The sequence below is a fragment of the Dermacentor silvarum genome, unplaced genomic scaffold (genome assembly GCF_013339745.2).
Source record: "Dermacentor silvarum isolate Dsil-2018 unplaced genomic scaffold, BIME_Dsil_1.4 Seq144, whole genome shotgun sequence".
NCBI classification, from domain to species: domain Eukaryota; kingdom Metazoa; phylum Arthropoda; class Arachnida; order Ixodida; family Ixodidae; genus Dermacentor; species Dermacentor silvarum.
The window spans coordinates 57,353-79,256 of NW_023605743.1; the positions used below are offsets into that span (position 1 = coordinate 57,353).

The 21,904-nt window shown below is 46.8% G+C and overlaps 3 protein-coding genes and 1 long non-coding RNA gene across 4 annotated transcripts; 2 read left to right on the plus strand and 2 right to left on the minus strand.

The window, feature by feature from the left end:
• Positions 1-5,301: 5,301 nt before the first annotated feature.
• On the minus strand, positions 5,302-6,285 carry LOC119434642 (uncharacterized). Its single transcript, XR_005188632.2, has 2 exons — positions 6,070-6,285; positions 5,302-6,006 (listed from the first exon to the last, which is right to left on the minus strand). It is a non-coding gene; the product is annotated as an uncharacterized LOC119434642 (long non-coding RNA).
• Positions 6,286-10,829: 4,544 nt separating this feature from the next.
• Positions 10,830-11,707, plus strand: LOC125941729 (uncharacterized). The gene is made up of 2 exons (XM_049659543.1): positions 10,830-11,668; positions 11,704-11,707. Exons 1-2 carry the CDS (start codon positions 10,830-10,832, stop codon positions 11,705-11,707), a joined length of 843 nt encoding a protein of 280 aa, XP_049515500.1.
• A 665-nt stretch (positions 11,708-12,372) lies between these two features.
• On the plus strand, positions 12,373-16,751 carry LOC119434641 (uncharacterized). The gene is made up of 3 exons (XM_037701742.2): positions 12,373-13,689; positions 14,048-14,250; positions 14,392-16,751. Exons 1-3 carry the CDS (start codon positions 13,075-13,077, stop codon positions 14,870-14,872), a joined length of 1,299 nt encoding a protein of 432 aa, XP_037557670.1. The 5' UTR covers positions 12,373-13,074; the 3' UTR covers positions 14,873-16,751.
• Positions 14,675-17,733, minus strand: LOC119434640 (uncharacterized). The gene is made up of 2 exons (XM_037701741.2): positions 17,595-17,733; positions 14,675-16,725 (listed from the first exon to the last, which is right to left on the minus strand). Exons 1-2 carry the CDS (start codon positions 17,658-17,660, stop codon positions 15,022-15,024), a joined length of 1,770 nt encoding a protein of 589 aa, XP_037557669.1. The 5' UTR covers positions 17,661-17,733; the 3' UTR covers positions 14,675-15,021.
• Positions 17,734-21,904: the final 4,171 nt, after the last annotated feature.

A 21,904-nucleotide genomic window follows, 5' to 3' on the forward strand; every position in this document is an offset into this window, starting at 1 on the left:
GGGCCCCTTTCAAGATTCGCCTCTCCATAGCGGTCAGTTCGCGGAACCAGGTAGGGCGGTGGCTGTCTCGAAAGGCAGCAGTCGGCGTTGCGTGGTCGTGGTTCGGGCGGCGCTGGTAATTTACGGGACCGCACCAAGGGGCGACGCTGCCGTTTAGCCACGCATGAGGTAGCCCGGAGACCAACTGCTAATCCCTCAGTCCCAGGTGACAATTCTCGGCCGCGAGAAAGGGCACCATGTTGGCGCGTCTGAGTCGGCGCCGCCCTCCTTCGTCCCGAGGGACCGCCAGACACAACAGGCTCCAGATTAATTTTGACCACCTGGGGTTCTTTAACGTGCACTACAACACAAGCACACAGGCGTTTTTGCATTTCGTTTCCATCGAAATGCGGCCACCGCGGCCGGGATTCAATCCCGCAATCTCGTGCTCAGCAGCCCAACGCCTGAGCTGACTGAGCCACCACGGTGAGCTACAGGTGTTGCTCTTGCCGTATAAAACGTGGGTTTATCGTGAGCAGAAACGGTGAATTTCGGTAAATGAGAAAGGCAACTATCATCATCATCATCATCCTTGAAAGAAGCTGACCCCCCCCCCCCCCCCCTTCAGAAAAAACCTGGATCCGCCCCTGAGTGCCCATATTAGTTGGAGTTGCTGAGTTGCGTTGTTTTTTCTGTGGACGTCGTCGCATGGTTTTTTTTCCTTCAGTGTCTTTTTTCCCGCACATAACCTGCACGAGATTAGTATGCCTTGCAGTAACTGAGCCCTGCCGCGGCATCGACAAAACCACTGTTAGGCGCCTGGGTGCCAAACAGGCTATGTTTATGTGAAGGATGGGCCGAAATTCTCCTTGTTTGGCGTCCTGAAGGATAAAAATAGACGGAAAGAGTGGGAAAAGAACCTCCATAGAACCTCCCCTGGACGACACGAGCGCAGTATGCGAGCTCCATTTCGAGCCACGTTTTGTGCTCAACTCGATCGCAGTTCCTGATCACTGTGAATTGTTTTTCTTTTTATGGTCTAGTTAGGTCAGTTAGCGAAGGAAACTGCGAGGAATGTACACTGGCCTCCTTACTGGAAGTTGACTCGCTCGAAGCATCAGGTGACATAAATGAGTGCCGTCAAACTGCTGCTAGCGCTACTGCCACAGAGGCCACACGAACGTGGTACCCCACCATTGCACGGGCCTGCGGTTTTCAAACGACCATAACCAGCACGTGTGTCACATGTAAGAGGCCGCCTGTGGCGCGAAAAAGAAGAGGAGCACGCGATGCCCGGTGTTCCGAACGGCGCGAGCGCGCGAGGCGCACGAACCGAGGCATAGTCGAGGGATGAACGGCGCTGTCCGTTGAGTTTCAACGTGGCACCGGGTCAGGAAGGTCGCATCTCCAGCTATGTTCTGGCGACGGGAGACTTGGGGGTCTGGTTGAGTCCGCGACGCTGGCCGTCCAAGGTGTGGCCGTCGACCTCGGCAAGTACGGGCGAGGCTCCTGGACGGGCTGCAGCTTCTCACGGCAGGACCAGGCACCCCAGAGAGGATCCCCCTTCTGCGGCAGACCGGCACGTTCGAATCTCCTCGGGACGACACGTCGGCACTCCTGAAGAAGTTGCGACGCATCCCGACGCTAGGCCTAGGCAGGTGGGCCTAAGCAACGCCGAGCGCCATCGCTGACGAGCTGACGAGCTCATCACCGACGAGCCAACGAGCTCACCGCCGACAAAAGAGACAACGCGAGGCGTCGGCACCTACGGCATTCTCAACGCTTCGGACGAGCCCGACACGGACGCGAAGAGAACTTCAAGACGACGATTGAGACGATCCCGTTTCCGATTTACGACGCAGTTAGGCCGGGGCCAAGGTGGCCAGACTTTGGCGAGAAAAGCTAAGACTGACCGAGAGACTTTAAGGCGGAGCTAGGCTCCGGAAATGAGATAGTCGTTTTCTAGTAGTGTTATATTTAGAGATTTGGAAGTTCTTTTAAGTAAGCTTTTTCGCTGAGTTATGTCTAGTTTTGCGTGCCTTTAGTTGTTTAGTTGTGGTTTTAGTGTTGTGTGTCGCGTGTGTTCACCTTCCCTGTACATATTAAATCCTCGTTTGCTGTGCCGCCAGTCGTGTCTCTCCTCCATCGAGAGTAGCGCATGCACGCAACTCTCCACACTCCCAAGTAAAGGTGACAACGTGGCCAGAAGCGACTCGAGGCTCACTTACCACATTGTGGGCTATGTTGCGCGGAAGTGTATTGTCAATTCCAACACAAAATGCCAAGAATGCATAAAGCTGCTCACTATGACGCCACCAGGCGAAAGTTTTCAATTTGCCCGGCTAACAAACTTCTGGGCCGAGGAGGCCTCCTTTATCTCTCCAGTAAGCTGTACGGCTTTGTGAAAATTTCAGAGGATATTTTCACAGAATGCTTCTCTCAGAGTGAGCTACACTCTGACAGCGTTATGGATATGCTGGAAGTTGCTAAGAGTAAGCTTTCCCTCGAAGTTGGCTGCATGCAATGTGCACGCTCTTAGCCCCACAGCTAAAATAATTAGTTTTTACATTGTCACACGTCTGCATTTTTATGTGAAAGGAATTAACTGCATGTGACAAGGCAGGAAAGCGGCAGAGGGCCAAGCAGCTGAAGTTGAGCCGTTGCACATGAGTTGAAGTGCATGAAACAATGGCTTGCTGTACTTCTTGCAAATAAAAACTTTGTGTCAGCAACAGCCCTGTTAAGTTCACTTTGCTTACCCTTATATAACTGCACATAAGCATAGGCCGGAGCCTTTGTCAAGTGAACTAGTTTTCACTTTTTGTTCAGGCCTCCCTCCATTTCTTTATGAAAAAAAAACTGATTTGATTTAACAAATGTGTGCCGGCGTAATGATGGTTAATAATAAACGCAGAAGGCTACTGTGAAGCATGGAACAACTAAAGTGGAAGAATAAAATATTTAAGCCATATATACATATTCATTTTGGCTAAGCAAAGGCACAAACTTGGTTAGCATGCCTGATTTTTTTTTTTTTTTTTGAGCCCAGCTGGGAAGTATGCACGCACTGTTTTTTGTCTGACAAAATTTTACATTAGGTCGACACTCCATGAAACCATTTTCAAATTTTTTTTACGATTGCCCGATAATTCGGAAAATTCGAAGGCCCCTTCCGCATAAGCAACATCCGTCAGCGACGACCTCTTTTCACAAAAGGTCTGAGTTAGGACAGGCAGCAAATTGCCCAAGAGTTGCCGTCTTCCTTTTCCACAAGGTACTATTATGGCAAATATCATGCGGCCTAAACAAATATAGTGCTTGCTAAAGATATGTAGAGACTGTCAAGTATGCCAAAATTAAAAACCAATAAGAGTGTGAACTGCTTCGAACTGAAACCGACAGAAACGCAAGGAAAATCAAAGCTTCTGCAAGCAAAGGTTCCATTGAAGTTGCCAGTGGCGCCACCTCTTGGATGCGACGCTGACTGCGTCAGAGGAGCGGCAGAGTAAGCCCACTGCCCCCTTCTAGTACACTGTAGCTCCGACCTCCGTACGAAGTTTCCGGCGCTCGCCGCTAGGTGTCGCATAAATGGATGGAGTCGCCAATACGGTGGCGCCCTCTAGATTTAAAATGGGAGTCTTAAAGGCTATGCTTTTGCTGGTTGAATGAGCCGGACACTAGTACACTGTACCGCAGCGCAGCAACGCCAGTACAATGGCTAGATGGGTAGGTGTGCCGACCGGCGCCTCTGGAGCGTAGTTCACCGCTTCTCCGCGTCATGACGCAAAATTGGCGCTGCGGTCAGTAGAACGGTTCCGAAGCGCGCGTCGTCTGCTACAGGGGGCTGGCAAACTGGCGGCGAGCAAAAAAATAAAAAATAAAGCCCGTATTGGAATAGTTGTATGTCGTCTGTTTGTGTCAGTTTCAAAGGTGAAGAGCTCCGCATCTCTCGTACTGTTTGTAAGTTCCTAAGCGATGTGGAATGTTCCAGGTCGGAAAAATGACCGGCGAGATTAGCGGCGGCGTTGCTCCACCAATCAAGACCACCAAGGAGACCTACTGCTTCGCTCCGAACTGCAAGTCGGGCTCTAAATTTGTGGCAAAGACAGCGGAATTGTTCCACTGTCTGACAGCGGAAATGTTCACCCCGAGCTGCTCAGTAGCTTGCTCAGTATCGGTACGGTGGCTAGATTGTATCGGCGACGTTAATGAGCAAGCGGTACACAGAAAAGCGTACGTCCATGAGCTCCTCGACGTTGGAAACTTTCAAGCCGCACATGAGGTGCTCAGCGCCTGCGACATCGAGCACCACTGCGCTGCTACAGGGAAAAGAAACGTGATTCTAGGCTGATATTCTATATAGCAGGCTATGTAGCAAGGAAGTTCCTGCAAAGAACCAAGTGCTCCGATTGCTCAGGGACATTACTAAATTCAACAGAATGAGTAGGTCAGGGCTGTTGCTCCCTTCTGAAGCACTAAAAAAACTGGTAGCATCGCTCGAAGACGTCTTCAAGCTGTGCTTCAGTTTAAATGAGTTACGAAGGAACAGTACGTGTATCGCCGACTTCGCATCCTTTCTGCAGCTGAATCCCCCGAATTTGATCGGCTGTAAGCGGCACAAGAAAGAGCTCACAAACGATCCCAGTGAACCATTAATGTACCATAGATGTCCATAGAACATCATGTTTGAGACATTGCACACATCCTATAGATATCTATATTTCTCCAAACAACATTACAAATACGTACCATGGATAATCTAAGTCCCATCCAGATCACGTTGCTGTAACGTTGAAAGGATGTCGCAGCTGGACATAAGTAACCTCTAATAGATGTTCTTTTTGGGGATGCAGGAGGTCCATAGAACATCTAGGGGATCTTTCTTGTTGACGCTATAATGAGCTGCATACCTGCAAGTGCCACAGCAGATGTACTATAGAATACAAATGAAATGCGAACAGCAGAGTGTGTGGCCAAAGCGTATATACCCAAGTAACCACGGACATCCGGGCAACGTCCGACGGACGTCCATTTTGGATATTCCGGACGTCCGTGGGATATCCGTGAATGTCCAGTGTACGTCCGAGGGACGTCCCTGGGAAATCCAAAGGTAACCGCTTTGGTCGTCCGTAGGACATCCGACATGGATATCCAACACGGATATTCACAGGACCTTCAAGGTATATATAGATTTGTGTGCGCACACCTTGAAGCATGAATAGTGGAATGCATTCAAGGACCTATGCACTGGTCGGGTGCTTCAATGCATTTCACTGTCACTGCTCTGCCGTAACTAAACGTAAAAAATAGGCCCACACAAGCTTCAAAACACAATAAATATTTTATTGCTAGCTTAAACATAAGTCCAAAATGCACACATGAATAATGTTCATAACAACAAATATACTCGCCGATAAAAAAGAAAATTGACAGATCCAGATATCATGACTGAAGCTAGGACAGCGCGAATACATACAAAATCAATAGAAACTCCTTTCAGCATGTTAAGCAGAGTAACAAATATGGGAAAGACAACACCATTAAATGAGGTGTCGTTCGATTATCACATTTACTTATTTGTACTGTCAAACCCTACGACGATTCATTACAGGCACAAGCTTTAGAATAAAGAACAGTTACAAGCAAGAATATACGTGTGGCAGAAACCAGAAAACGGCAGCACAGTACATAGTGTGCGCCTACCTCCTGCTCGTCGTGCGGGACCCTGGCCGGCACACGCGTGTCACATTGCTCCCAAGCAGGGAGCGGCTTCCCGCTGGCCGACGCGCGCCGTCGCGCACTTTCACACCTGCACATTCAGTTGCGCGGTACCGACCGGCGAACACCACGTTTGCACTGCTAGGAAATAAACAGTTGTTTCTTTACGAAGATGTGCTGACTTGCTACTCGGGCCGTTGACTGCTGGCTGCCGGTGCGAGATCCGAAGTCCTCAAATACAGCATTTGTGTGCAGTGGCGCTTTCTTTCGCGTGTACGGCTTTTCACTCACTTTAGGGCTTGATGGCACCTGCAAACAAAACACATTCCGTTATTGTAATGGCTAAAATAGAGATCGATGTAGCCGTCATACCTCAATAGCTGAGCAGGCGACTTCGGCAGGCAGTGAAGATGGCAAACGAACCGACAGTTGACCGGCCGCATGGGCACTTCGCCGCCATTGAAATGATGGCTTTACCTCGGATTGGATTCGGTTGGATCGCAACACGACACTGAATCGTCGCACAGCGTGCTTTGCCATGAGTTTTTGACACATCAACGTCAATATAGTTTCTTGAAACATTATTATTAATATATAAAATTAGACAGTGGAACAATTACTTGTTTTAAGAATAAGTGGTGTCGTAAAACTAAACATTTTGGACGTGTTTCCAACTTCCAATGAATTCAATTAGCGAAAGCGTAGTAAACGTATAGCCTTAGAGATTGGCAACTGCTACATGGCGCCTGTTTTATTTTTTGCTTCTGTAATCATTCATGCAGCCAGCGAAAACATAGCCTTTGAGATCTGTTAGGCGGCTGAGATTAAGGTTGCGAGTTGAATTCAGGTCGTGGCGGCTGCATTTCGATAAGGGAGAAATGCAAAAACGCTTGTGTACTTCGATACAGGTGCATGCTAAGGAACCCCCAGGTGATCAACATTATTAGATCATGGTCCTGGCAAAATAAATTCGAGAATTTTTCCCAGTTACAAGTTGGAGGGCGGGGCTCATAATCGGCCTTTCCGCAATGATGGATAGTTTTAGTACACTCGCTCCATGTTACGTAATTAGTGATTTCTAGTGGGCGATTCAATGTTCTGCAAGTTTTCCATAAACATAATTTTAAATGTTACTGTACTCATGATCTAGGCATGTAATATAATAATGCCAATTGCTGTATACGGAGAAAAATTGCGCAATTTTCATGCTAGAGTGGGTTTGTCCAAATATTAAATTTTCATAATTGTCATCTTAAGTTGCAAGGATAGGTCAGTTACTCGTTTTGCCTTGCAAAAAGAACTCCAAGCATCCGATAGAGTGCAGAAACATGCAAATATTAATTACAAACCTATACAATTTCCAACCATAATTTTTCATATTAGGACATCGATCCATCCATGTCCTAACTTATGTATGTCCTAGGCATGCACATTTATGTACAGCCACTGGACGATCAAAATCGGATGTCCTCTGGACATCCGAACGGGATATGGACATTCCTTGTACGTCCTATGGACGTCCGTGCTGGATATCCTGATGGATGGACATTCGGACTTGTGGCGGACGTCCCACGGATATCCGTGGTTACTTGGGTAACTAACAGCACAGTGTGCGGCGGCGGCCAGCCAATTGTACACATGCATGTGGTTTCGATGCGGAGTGCAGGGCTGCTTGTCCTAGTGCGTATTACGGCACCTGTATTTTTTTAAGTTTGTATTTTCACCCCGCCATTGCAGTGTCATTCCTACTTTTAAGGTGGCTAGCACTGTTGGTGCGCATCCAATGCAATACATTTTTCGTGCTATTCAAATTACGATTAGACACTGGCAGCTTTGATGGTGGTAACAAAAGCAAAGCAATGCACGTTAGCAAGCTGGGTGCATGCCAGCTATATTGCACTACAGATGTAGCGATGGTGCTAGTCACCATAACACTGTACTGCCTGGTGGGTATGGCACTGCCGAGGAGAGATGAGAAAACAACTTTCGGGCAAAATACGGGTGACGTTTATCGCAATAGGGCGAGCAGCGCTCCACTCTTCCTCTAGAACTACATCCCGACGCACCTGCACAACGACTGGCCGACGACATGCACCGTATGCCTTTAGTTATACTTCGGCCACAGGCTCCGCTGTTCGCATTTAATTTGTCCTCGATGGTACATCTGTTGAGGCACACTAATAGCACAGTTACCCCCATTGTCGGCATGTAGCTGGTTACTTTCCATGAAATGTTTTGTTAACGTGTGAATGTGAAAATATAAATTGCAACACTTATTAAGGTGAAATCCTTAGATGGTTCAATGGTCGAAAAATCCGATGTCCAGCGTTGCAGCACCAAAATTCAATGGCACCAAAATTGGGGATTGAACCTTCGACCTTTGGTGTTAATTAGGTCGAAGCGAATTAAGACATAGTTCATTAAGATAGAGTTAATTGAGGCACTCTAACCCACGGCCTTTGTTGGCAGTCGAAACCACTTGGAGATAGGGGCGGACCGACCACATCTCCAAATTATCTCCAAGTTGGATTCCAACTGACATGGTGAAGGTAGAGTCGAACCCACTACCTTGGGTGCTCATTAGAGCGAAGTTACTTAAGGCAAGTTAATTACGGCAGAGTTAATTAAGGCACTTGAACTCTCGACCTTTGGTGGAAGTCGAACCCACGACTTTTGGTGTTAATTAAGACTAAGTTAATTAAGATACAATTAAGGCACTCAAATCCTCGACCTTTGGTGGGAGTAGAGCCCGCAACCATTGGTGTTAATTATGACGAAGCTAATTAAGGCACTCGAGCCCACAACTTTGGTAGGTGAAAACAATAAATATAACGCATGCGAATGAGAATGACAAATAATTTAATTAATGCTTCGTGAGTGGGCAGGCTTCTGCCTTCATCCTCTTCGGTGGTCGCTAAAGTGACTATCAACATTTATATATAGTTCTAGCGCTCATCAAAATCCGAAAACTGTGCTAACAAAATCGTAAATCTGCATTTTGATCATTATGCATCATTACAAATCCTGCAATGGATAAATGAAAAATAGTGAGTTCAATAAGCACTAGGTAAAGCACACCAGTGAAACTCGCAATGTCATACCAATGTTACTTTTTATTTATACAACTGATAAAGCTTTATTACAAAAATGATCGGCCCCCAGCCACGCACATGTATGAAATTATTCATTACATGTTCTCGCTGTATAGAAACAGGTTAAACGCGGATCTAAAAAAAACGTAATCAAAAACAGATTCTTGAAAATTAAACTTCATTAAAACACAAGTAATGAGTAGGCACAAAATGACTAGTAGGCACAGTGCCACAATTATAATTAAAAAGAATAAAACTGAGTAGTAAGAGGTGGTATCACATACTAATTAATGACCAAAAGTGCATGGCCTGCTTGCCAGCACCTGCTTCTGGGGCCACCGGATTCAAAATAGAAAGCCAGTACTTCCTAGCTGCATTGAAAAATATATGGTAAAATAAATTCCACGCAAGCAGAATCCAGAGATGGAATGTTCATCTTCATAGGCAACTTGGTCAGGCAGCTTCTCAGATCACAAAAGAGCCAATAACATAATGCTGCCAGAGACTTAGAGATAGGCATTGCAAATGAGAAATATCCCTGACACTTGAAGAGGAACTATGGAAACCAAGCGATACAAACATGTGCGAAAATTAACCATCAAAACATTGCCTCCAGAACATTCCCGTAAGCGCTCCGCAAGGCGAACAAACGTACCACAAATAGCAGTCAGAAGCACAGCTCTAAATTTCAGCACGCAACTGTACAGTTCTGCCTAGTATATACGTACTTGGGCCATGGTCAACCGCCCAAAAGTCGAAAAGACAAATAAAGCACACGCTGCTCGCGCCCGGAACATTGCTGCGCACTTGCATCGAGGTACAGTGACTAGAATGGGGAAGTGTGACGACCGGCGAGCGGCTCATATGGGAGGCGCTGAAGCCGGAGAAGAGGGAACCGCGTGGGGGCGCTCGCTCCCGCATTCACGTCGCTGAAGCTCCGCCGCGCCGAAAAGCTCGCCGTTTCTTTTTGGTGAATGCCACGTGCGTACAGTTCTTTTTACGGTTCTGCGCGCAAGTTTGACCCCCGTCGTGTGTAGTCATGCTGTAGTCATGCCAAGGAGGCAGAGTCATTGTTTTGTGCCTGGGTGTACGACAGGCTATAAGTCTAACAAGAATAAACTGGCCTTGTTTGGTGTACCGAAGGACCAAACCTTGCTCGCACAGTGGCAACGCGCTGTTCCTCGCGCCGACAAGAAACTGGAAGAAAATTGTGCAGTGTGCGAACTCCACTTCGACGATAGGTTCATTTCTAGATATTTTGAGCACACAGTGAATGGTGAGCTCATCCGCATTGACAGAACCAGGCCTGTGCTGCTTCCGGGAGCGGTTCCTACTCGGTTCCCGAACCTACCTGCCTATTGCTCAAAGAGGCTGCCACCGGAGAGAAAGCGCCCCACAAGGACTGAACAGCATGCCCCACCGAGGAAGAAGCGTGCACAAGAGACAACCACATCAGTAAGTGCTGAGAACGCGATCGACAGTGTTGACATCAACAGCGATTCATGCATGCCGTTTGAGAACTTCGCCTTACCGTCGCCCTCGTGGGGGAAACATACGTTCAGTGTATCTCCTCTGATTGTTGGTTACAGCGTGTGTGAACCGGGAAAAGACAAGAGCATCTTGTTCGCCAGGAAGTTGGTTGTTTTCACACAAGAAGAAAACGGAGTGAAGCAAGAAGTGTTTGTGAAAGGAATACAGATACTGCACGATGTGTGTGACGACCCTGCCTCACTGTTAGGGCAGGTAGACGCTCTAAGCGTGTGCTCAGGGGCTGGAACTGTTGAAGAATTTCCGTTTGCTATCGGAAACAAGAGGTACCTTGTCACTGGTACCGAAATATCCAGTTCAAAATGTCATGGAACCGCACAAGAGAAAAAACAATGCGTTTCTTGTAAACTTCTCAGGAAAGGCCTCCTCAATCAAAGATCTTCGCGGAAACAACGCAGTCGGACTCAAGCTGTTCGTCTATCATTAAGGAGGAGGACACAAACACAAGCTCTTAAACGATTAAGGGCTAAGCTTTCGCGGTATGAAGATAATATGCAGAAACTGAAGCAGCAAAGTGAGGAGCTCGAAGAAAACGTCCTTGAAAACCGACTAAAAGATCTCAGGCCCAAGCAAAGGCTTGCTATCATGCAATGTTTTCAGGGTGCACGACGTAAGTCGGCAAAGGGAATGAAGTACAACCCAGAGTGGCTATTGGAATGCATGATAATGCGAATGAAGAGCCCTAGGCTGTATGAACACGTGAGACGGGAGGGCATACTGCTGCTGCCGAGTCGCTCGTGCCTGAAAGTATACATGCGCAAGTATAAGAGCGGCTTTGGCTTTAATTCCATGGTGTTAGCAGGGATTGCCGAGAAAACGAAATCAATGGATGAATTCAAAGGACACGGTGGCCTCATAATAGACGAAATGAAGTTGTCAGAGTGCTTGAGTGTTGGTACCGCAGGAAAGGTAGAAGGATTTGTAGATTTGGGAGCGTTCACACCTGACAGCGAAAAGCACATTCCATGTGATCATGGCATGGTCATTTTGTTTCAACCGTTGACAGGCTCCTGGCATCAAATACTGGGAGTTTTTGCTTCCAGAGGAAATGTAAAAGCTGCACTGCTTTCAAGGATTGTTGTGGAAGCCGTGCTGCTTACAGAGAAAGCAGGCCTCAAAGTGGATTTTATAACGTCGGATGGAGCATCATGGAATCGGTCCATGTGGCGTAGGTTTGGTATATCGGGGTCTTCAACAGCCATAAAGTCTTCTGTGCCGCATCCTGTCGAGGAAGGCCGGCGCCTTTTCTTTATATCAGACTTCCCACATTTAATGAAGTGTGTTAGGAATGGCTTTATAAAAGCCCCTTACAAAACCCCAGATGGTGCTGTGTACATGGAGCATATCAAAGGGGCGTATGATGAAGATAAATGCGCCGTCACACTAAAAGTGATGCCTAAAATCACCGCTTCCCATGTGAACCCAAACAACTTCGAGAAGATGAAGGTAAACTTAGCCTTCCATTTGTTCAGTGCTGAAGTACTACGTGGCCTATTTTTTTATAAGAATGAAGTGTCTAGGCGTTGGGGCAACCCAGCTCCAACACAGGCGTTTGTGCACAGGATGGTAAAGCTAATCGAAGCAATGACGGCACGTATTCCATCGCAAGGACTGAAGATAGATTCTCCTCAAGAAACGAACATAAAAGAGTTCCTAGAATACCTCAACAAGTGGGAAACTTCCTTAGAGCCATCCAAAATTGGATTCATTTCAGGAAGCACCGCCGAGGGACTGAGAGTTACTCTGCATGCTACCCTTGGCCTACTGAGGTATGCGAGTGAAAAGCTGAACTTCAAGTTCATCCTCACAAGCCGTCTAAGCCAAGACTGCATTGAAAAGTTATTTGGTGTCATTCGCCAGTTTTCAGGGTGCAACGATCACCCTACGGCAACGCAGTTTTTGATAACGGTCAACTGCCTAAGCTTTTATGATTTGGTGAAGGCCCCAAACAGTGGAAACTGTTCAGGAGGTTCACTGACCTCTCTCCTTGGAGATGGCAGTAGTGCCAAGCCAGTGGACTCGCTGATTAACAATAGACGAGTTGCATAAATGCCAGCAACACTGTAAAAAGCTCTGGAGTGTTCAAGCAACACTGTGCAGCGCCGCCATCGTGCATGAAAACACTACACAAAACGCAGTGCACATGCGAATGCGATAGGGATAGACAAGTTTTATCTTGACGTGAACAATCGTCTGCGCAGCATTTTGTGTTCCGTGTTTGTGCAATCACTCCCAACGATGTCGCACCATTCAGGGAAGGTAATTTTCCCCATCACTGGATGGAAGAACGACCTCGCCGTCTTACCTCCGCTGTCAGATCGCAGCGTACATGAATTTTATGCAGGACGATCGGGAACGAAACGAAGCTACGAACGAAGCTACAACTTTCACGTGGAATCGTACGTCAACGTATGTGCCCTGAAGACCAATGTCACCCAAAGCAGGTAAATATTTGTGCAACTGTATCGCATGTAAACGGGCGATAGTCGCAACCGTTGAACTTCTGTGATAAAAGCGCTTTGTTGTTGTGTGAATGTTAAGAAATCATCATGACTTTATTTAAGCTTAGGTTTAAGAAAACAAATTATAGATGAGCTGGTGATATAGTTGATTCTCTTGTCTGAAGTCATGGATGGAGGAGCTTAGCATTCTTTATTTATTTCCAGCGCCGGGCTCACCTTTTTGAAGGCGCCATGCTACCGAAGCAAAAAAAAAGAACGCGCCACCGTATTCCGTGATGATAGCATTGGACACGACACGCATCATCGATGGAAGCTGCGACTGCCCGGCAGGAAAGCTCGCCTGCAACCACATGATCGCTGTTTTGAGGACTGTCATGCTCCTACAGTCAAAGGGTTTCTCCGAGGCGCCGGACCAGCTCTCGTGCACGGATTTACCTCAGCAATGGAGGATTCCCCGCAGAAGCGCGATCAGAGGATGCCCGCTTCAATCCGTGGACTGGCGCAAAGTGAAAGAAGGCGGGACTAGTGCGCCAAAGTTTGCTTTGCCGAAGGAGCGCCGTGTACGCCGTAGAAATCGGCAGGAGCAAGAAGAGGCGAAGCAAAAGTTTGCTCAAGAGCTGCTTTCGTTTGACCCCGATAATGACTTCGCGAAAGCGCTCCTCCTAACCGACGAAGGCGAGACCGTGCAGTCCAGGTTCGGGCTGGTGTCCTCATTGGCGCCACAGAGCTACCAGCAGTCCCTGCTGCCACACGGTTTCACCGTTTTTCTTTCTGGCTTACAACCAGCAAACGAAGAAGATCCTTGGGAAAGCATCCCGACTCTGACTTTCTTCGAAAGCAGCACAGCCTGGAATCCTCCAGCACACCTTGGGACAAACAGTGTTGTGCAGGTCAGAGGATGGTCAATGTTCCTTGCAAGGAATTACTATGAATCTCTATTTGTTGTGTGTGGGTGCCAAACCCTTGTGTGAATTATATTTAGCCATGGTTTCGATGCTATAGGCTGAGTCATCACATTTAATATTTTAATTGCCTTTGACCCCCGTTTGGTAGCACATAGATGTGCACATTCATATAGTTCCCGTCACTAGGTCGTATCGGACAGATGTAATATTTTGTATCTTTAGCAACCCCACAAATATTAAGATGTAAATCTTTTTATCCGTCAGGCCTTTGTGTGCACTGAGTGTGAGAAACATGCAATGTTTTTAATTTTCACATCTGTCTGGCATTTATTTCATGCATCAGGAGATATGTATGACACCAGTGGCAGCTGAAGCACTTGAAAAGGACAGCCGCCAGCAGGCAAAAAGTGCAACATGGCATCAGGAACGCCGGCTTCGTGTCACCTCCTCCAACTTTGGTGTGGTCCTGAATAGGAAGGAGTGGACAGTAAAGGGCCTGCAAAACCTCACAGCTGCCAGAGACCTTTCTAGAGTTGCTGCAGTCAAGTTAGTATTTTCTTTTCATCCTTTTAAATGCATGAACTAAGTATATATACCACAGAGTGGCATTAGCATATCCAAAAATTGTAATAGACATTGTGCAGTAACTAACATTGCACTCAGTTTATTTCCGTTACATTTTTCCAGTTACGGCATCAAGATGGAACCGCTAGCTGCTCAACGCTACGAGGATGCTCTACGCCGTCTGGGCCACGCTCCTACAGTTAGTACCTGTGGATTGCTGGTTAACCCAGCCTTTCCTTGGTTGGGTGCGTCGCCCGACAGGATTGTGTACGACCCCACAGAACAATCCTATGGTGTAGTAGAGATCAAGTGTCCCTACTCTCTACGTGACCACAAGGCGTCTGCCCTTCTAAACACTGATTTCTGTTGCATAATCAGGGATGGTGTACCAGAGCTTAAGAGGGACCACCAGTATTATCATCAACTGCTTGGGCAGATGGGTGTATCACAGTTGCGCTGGGGTGACTTTGTGGTATATGGAGGAGATTTTCTTTTGATCGAACGAATAAGATTTAATGAGAATGAATGGAAAAGTGCCAGAGAGGTGCTCGACAACTTTTACATGGACACACTGCTGCCATATCTGTCAAGCACTGTAATCTGATACAGTAAACAACGCAAGAATGGCATGTCAAAAAGACAAGTAGGGCTGCAAACATTTTATTGCACAGAAGATGGCAGCATCACGAGGTAGTGAGGATTGACAACATATGACTAGAAAATAAGGCGTCTTTAAGGAACACTGTGGACAGATCAGTTTGTATCTTCTTTCAGAAGTGATGGCTGGAAGTTTGTCAGGAAGGCACACACGGCCCACATCTGATTCGCTAAGGGTACAAGGGAGATTGGAATCGAGCGGTCAAAAATGTGATATCCCTTGATTTTCTTGATCTTCCTTTCCACATGTATCCTGATTGCTGCGATTTCCTGAGTCTCCTCCACTTCTGTGGGAGTAAATTGCCCATGCATGAGGAAGGGTGGAATGTTCAGCATTACTTTCTTGCTTTGCAGCAGGTCTTTTATTTTAAATCCCTTGTCAGCCATGGCTGAGTCACCTGTGTCAAACTTCAGGTCTAAAAATCCACTCTTCTCCACACACTCTCTGTCAGACGTACACCCAGTAAATAGTTCCGAAACAAAAGTAAGTACTCCATGAGGGGAGATGCCTACGAGGGCTTTGAACGTATGGGTAGACTTGTATGAGGAATAGACTTGTGATTGCGTCACAAAAGATGTTGGCACATCACATCTAATCTCAGTGGCATCCAAGATGACACGTGTTGATGGATATTTCTCCTTGAAAGCAGATGGCATGGCAGCATCAATAGCTTGTCGTGATATCCATGTTGTCGTTTCTGTTACTTGCAAATAGATATAGTCGAGCACTGCAGAAAAAATTCTTGACACCGTGCTGATAGAGACGTTGAACAAGTGGCCGATGTGTCTGTGAAATAAGCCAACTCGAAGTTTAACAAGCACAAGAAAGAGTTGGTTCTCTACACCAATCTTGTGTCGCCGACCTCTATATTCAACATTTCGTAGCCCACTCCTCGTACGCTTGCGTGCAATGTTTTCACCATTTTCTCCAAAGTCGAGGAGATGCATGAGAGCACAGAAGTGCTTGTAGCTGGGCAGTCCAGTGTAAAACTCAATGTCATCAGTGTTGTCCTTGAATCTTTCAATTCCAAATGGAGGCAATTCTTCCAGCTTCTCAATATTTTTCTGTGCAGTGACAAGCTCCGTACGAAGCAGCTTTAATTCATTATTTTGCGCCTTCATTTGCAGCTTCAGGCGCTGATTTTCTGCTTCAGTTGCTTTGCTTGCAACGAGTTTATTTTGTAGGAGAGCAATAGTTTCTCCTAAAGAACTTACTTGCAGCTTCAGGTGTTTATTTTCAGCCTGTGTATCTGCTTCGCTTGCTTTGCTTGCAGCCAGCTCCTGCTCTAGGGCAGAAATATTTTCTCTGCATGCACAAATACTTCCAGAGGCTGGTTCTTCTGGTGACTGTTGCTGTTTGTCAGGAAGCAAAGTGGAGCCCGTATCTTCAACATTGACATCAGTGCCTTCACTATTTTTGTTGCATCTATCTGCTGAGTTTTCCTTGTCATCTGCTCGGTTATCGTTACGGGTGTCTACCTTTTGTCCTGTAGTGGGAAGCCCTTGAGCCTTACCATTACACTTCCTTTTAGATGATGCAACTTTCTGAAGTGGTGCCCGTTGAGCGGGTGGTTTCCTCGGCGGCTTTGGCTGCTTGAATAAAAATGTGGATGGCACAGCAGACTGGTGTAAGTGTCGGTAACCATTAGCAACGTTAGCAACAAAGTCACTCTCAAGAAAGTGGAGAGAGCAGACCCTGGTGGCCTTCGAAACTGTGAAGAGTGGGCCTTCGTCTCGCCTGATGGCTGCAATCCACTTTTTGTATATGTCCTGGTCTCTTGGGAATCTGTGGTATGACACCTGTGAATAAAAGTCAATATTCAGAATGTTTTCTGTCTTGATTGGGACATATCTAAACAATGCTCTCCTAAAACAAGAAATTGACGATGCTATGCAAGACAGTTATGGTTTCGAACACTCGACAAATCTGCGCAACCGCGGTGTACGCACATGGCTGCACCGTTGCGAATTTCTCGATTTCAGGTGCTTATATGCGCAGGGCTTTACGACAACAGACCGGATTTTTTTTTCGATGAAGGCAGATACAGTAACTTTATAGCAAAATAAAACACGAAAAGCCGTTTTGACATGCATACAGGGCTCGACTATAAGTGCGTGTGCACAGTAATGCAGCCGTCAGGCGAAATGCACGGTATGTCTGACATTGTCGGTCCACACACACATAGCCGTCTTACTTGACCACATCACACGACACAAGTACTGCCTGCGAACAACGCGAACCGGATGTGTTTCGCCGCCAACATAAACGGCGAAGACGGTGCTTCGACGTAAACATTCGCAGAGCTGTGACAAACCACAAATGGCCTCCGCCCTTAAAGAATGGTAGTATGCGCGCACAGCACGGTCTAAAAACGTTCCTTTTACAGTGTAACACAACGATATAGCCCTTTGCTTAGGGAGACGAGTGGTCAAAACCATGTAACGGCGTCTGGTAAACATCGTGCCGCATCCCACAAACCGCAAATGGTTTCAGGTTTTTAAAGGCATTTACCTATTAATTTCATCGCTAAAGCGTATCGAGATCACTTATATATGAATTAAGTCACATATCTAGCGATATAAATAAGTAAAAACATGCTTAATGACAAAAACAAGCCACTGCCTGACAAGCGCACGACGGAGATGCGATGCAGCAAGAAGGAACTTACTTTTTGTCCAGACTTGTCAAAGCCACCAAATTGCGTGCACAGTGGCACACAGCAGTTAACTGGCATGGCACCAGTTCACAGTCGCCCCACAACAGCACGAAAAAGGATGAGTTCGCCACAAACGTCGATTCAGTACGCCAAGCCGGTATCACGCGCGTACCAAACGGGCGAAACGCCCACGACTATTCATGCACAATGGCGGCCGCTGGCTACTTCCTGTACACAAATACAGATGGCGCTGCAACGAATCTTGTTTTGCAACTCGTCTATGGCAAGCTCGAAGAAGCTTCTGGAGTATTGGAAAAGTCGGCGCTTGATCCTGATCATGTGTATGCTGCGAAGAATAGCGATGTTTATTACATTACTTGTTTATTACATAGCCGGGTATGTCGCTAGGAAAAATGTTCTGAAAAGCGGCTGCCCCGACTGCTTCGATGAGCTTCTGGTAGCTCCGCAGGATGCAAGCAAAGACCTCGCTACGCTGACACATTTTTGCGACAATGGTGGGCTACTCTATCCGTCGGAGCAGCTCTTCGCGTTCGTCGAAGCCCTTGAGATGACTTTCACGACATGGTTCAGCTATAATGAGCTACATCATGACAGCTTGGCTGAGTTGACCTCGTGCCTGAAGAGGAATTCTGTCGTGCTTGGATGTGCACAGCACGGTGACAGCCTAACCAACCAGATCATAAAGTTTTTTTTCATAACGCGCCTCCACTTTTACACGAAGTCCCTGAACAAGGAGCGTGCATCTTCCCGCGAGAGAAAGAAACATCTGAAACTTAGCCGTCTGACGTAAACATTAGGTCCAACGCTTGACTGCTTTCCAACCCGTGCGACGTATTTGTGTGTTTCTAAGTTGTGTTTCGGCAAGTATACAATAAAATGTATTGTTGTGGTCCAGACTTTCCTTTCATTAGGAGTTGTTTCATAAATCCAAGGGTGAACTAAAATAGTGCAATCGCAAGAATCCAACAGCGTGTTGATCGCGTTTAGTTGAGGGCATTCCGCATCCGTGCAAGCTTCTGCCATCTGTTCACGCCATATTAGCATATCATATCATTGAGCTACAAAATGCAAAATGTGTAACCACACTAGCTAAAAAAACGCGAATTAGAATAATGAAACGCGGCGATCCGACGCCTTGGCAACGCTTCTGCTTCAAGCGCGTGACGTGAATACGGGCCGCAGCGCCATCTACCTTGTTCCCTGCAAAGCGGCACGACCGAGCGGGCGCGCTCGTCACACTTCCCCATTCTAGCCACTGTAATCGAGGCTATCGAGGCGCGTGTTGCTAAATTGATATCAGTGGCAATGCGAAGTCAAGGCTATTGCGAGTTCAAGCTTCTTTTTTTCTTTATAAACTGTCGTAATAAATCAGCAAATTAAAGGTTACGTATTTTCAACAGTGTACTAATAGATATAACTGAAAAATAAAGCATCTTTGTATGAGAAAGAAAATGACGTAACCGAGACCGAAAGTATAGCGAAAAAATGGCGAAAGTATTGGCTTTTGCGCGCGGTGTGCGGCAGCAACGTTACTCGACCTCCAGCAGTGCGTGCAACGGTCGTGCTAAATTGCAAAATAATTAATTAAATGCTTTTGCTCTCCTAGCTTCCCATTGTTAGGCATTAGAGACAATTTTCTTGTATTTCTGCGGCATAGTGCGTGCATCTACTCATAACGCACAATGTACGATCAATGCATGAGAGCTTTGAATGTGCAAGAGATGTCCAAATCATAAGGACATTCGACGTCCTCTGGATGACCCTTGACTGCCACGTACCAGTCGAACATACTATAGATGTAAACTGGACGTCGTTAAATGTCTTGGATATTTGGTCTTTTGTGGTACATCCAATGGATATTTGTGGTTCACTGGGATGTTGTGAAGTTCTATTCAATTATACGCCTTTACTTTCTTGTCAAGGGCAATAACATGGCGCGCGAAAGCAACAGGGAGAAGAAGAATCACCTGAAGTGGAGGCGTGTGCTGTGAATAATGTTATGATGTGGTGGACCAACGTTGCGGCCTTGCTGGCGCTAGGCTATTTATGTTGTTGCGTTTGCCGACTCAAGTTATGACAGCGTTTCTTGTATTTTAAATATATTCATGAATTTAGCCCAAGACGTATTACTTTATTTTATTGCAACCAAACAGTGAACCATATGCACTTACCAACACAATTCGTCTCTTAACAATTTAAATACCGTAACTGAGGCAGCAATAAACACAATAGCTGGATTTCTCGAAATTGAAATATTAGAACTCACTAAATATCACGTAAACACGTTTCCATGTACCGTATAAAACCACTGCAGTATTGTTTTATGCATGGAAAAAATGCATCTACGTACTTAATGCAATGGGCTGGAGCGCCGCGTTTATACCAATAAATATGTGACCAATCGCCCAGCTAGAAAATTAACTTCAGCATATCGTGTCTTCTGACTAGACGACAGCAACAAATTCCCCATTCTGGCTTTGCCTACACTGCTCAAAATGGCGTTGCATAGCGCGTACTTCAAAGCTAGAGCAGAGGAAGCGATACTAGAGACTTTTAGTATTGCGGAAAATGCTTGCGTTAGCGTTAGCGTGTTACGCACGCTAAATCTTTGCGGAACGCTGTTCGATAGAGTTTTAGTATAGCGTAAGACAACGATGCGCCGCTAAGCGCAAAACCATCTAGCTGCGAGTAGTCAAAGCAGCAAACTGAGCAGCTCGACAACCAAACTAGCCGTGTTGATCCACGCCAAGCCTTGAAACGAGCCTGCATGTCAAGTGTTCGAGCCGAGAGTGCCACCATGTTTGCAACGCTAAAAACTTAGCGAGCGTTTAGCGTCTCCGCTATATTTCTGAAATAGCGGACGCACGCTATCCGCAAAACTGAAATAGCGTTCTGAGCATGCGCAGTCTGACCCCGCTATTTTATTGCGTTTAGCGTGGTGCCATTTCCGCAATACTAAAACTGTCTACTATCAAACACGCTGCCCGTCTACGCAGCGCAGCTAGAGTGTACTAGCGCAGCCGACGTTGCGCGCAGCTCAGCCGTTATACTGTCCGCAGCGCCACTTCTGCGTCATGATGCGGAGAAGTGGTGAACTACGCTCGGTCGGCACACCTACCCATCTAGCCACCGTAGCGCCAGTTTTCCCTCTACGTAGTGAGTAGAGTGTACTAAATAATAGTCGAGTGGGCCGAACGGCGCTCTCCCGCTGAGGCGCCGCGTGTGGAAAAATTTTGCGAGGGCGCTGCGAGCGAACTGGATTGGGGCGGAGACACGCTCCGCGGCATATTCAACGCACTTTCGCTGCCGGCGCCGAGGCCGATTGCGCATAGTACGCTCTTAAAATAGTGCTTTATTTCAACTGCAAATTTATGTTTACACCATCTTGCCAAACATATATATTTGAGGCATGGATTATACAACGCGGCGTCTTCGGTTTTGCTGTCGTTGTCAAGCGCGTCGTCTGCTAGCGAGCGCGCGTTCGCTACGCGGACGCTGGCGGCGCCCAGTTTTTCTCGCAGAACGTCTGTGTAGTACATTTGTTTTTATGTTTTAGTTGCTTTGGTGCGCTCATGACTCTTGACGGCGGGTACCAAAGGTAGTTTCAGTCATGTGAACCATTGTTTTATTGCGATAGCAATTATATGGACACTCAAAAGCAGATTTCTGCCGTCGGCGTCGCCGTCGCCGTAGCCGTCGCCGTCGCCGTGAGGTTCCGTATGACGTCAATGGAGATGAAATCGTCGCCGCGCGCCGCCGAACGCTGTATGTGCGAGTGAAAGGGCGCGAGGGACGCGCGCTTTCACGGGGAGTGAACGAACGGCGGAGAACAAACGCGCGTTCTGTGCCGTGCTCCCTTAAGGGCTGCAGAAGTAGGCGTCTCTTTCCTCCTTTACAATCACCATATATGTAGAGTAAACGCGCCTTCTTCTGTTTATATCAGAGGCTCCGGCAACAGTCACCAACGCCGCACGTATTTTGAGCGAACGCGGGCAAAACGCCGAAGGCGTCGACAATAGTTCTGCGTGTTGCCGGTGCTGCTGCATGTCCAAGTTTATACAGCTGATAAAGCTAGTATCATTACTCCGTATAGCTCGCTACAAATTTGCTATCGCAATTGATGCTTCGCCTTTCAGGTGAAACTGCGACAACTTTTTAACACTGTCTTCTAAAAGCAACTGGCATCTCTGCAACATGAAGCTACGTACGAAAATTTTATTATTGATAGCGTGTCATTTTACGCGCGCTTCTTGTCGGTGGATATTGATCAGGAACAATGATCGAAGAAAACAATAATAAAG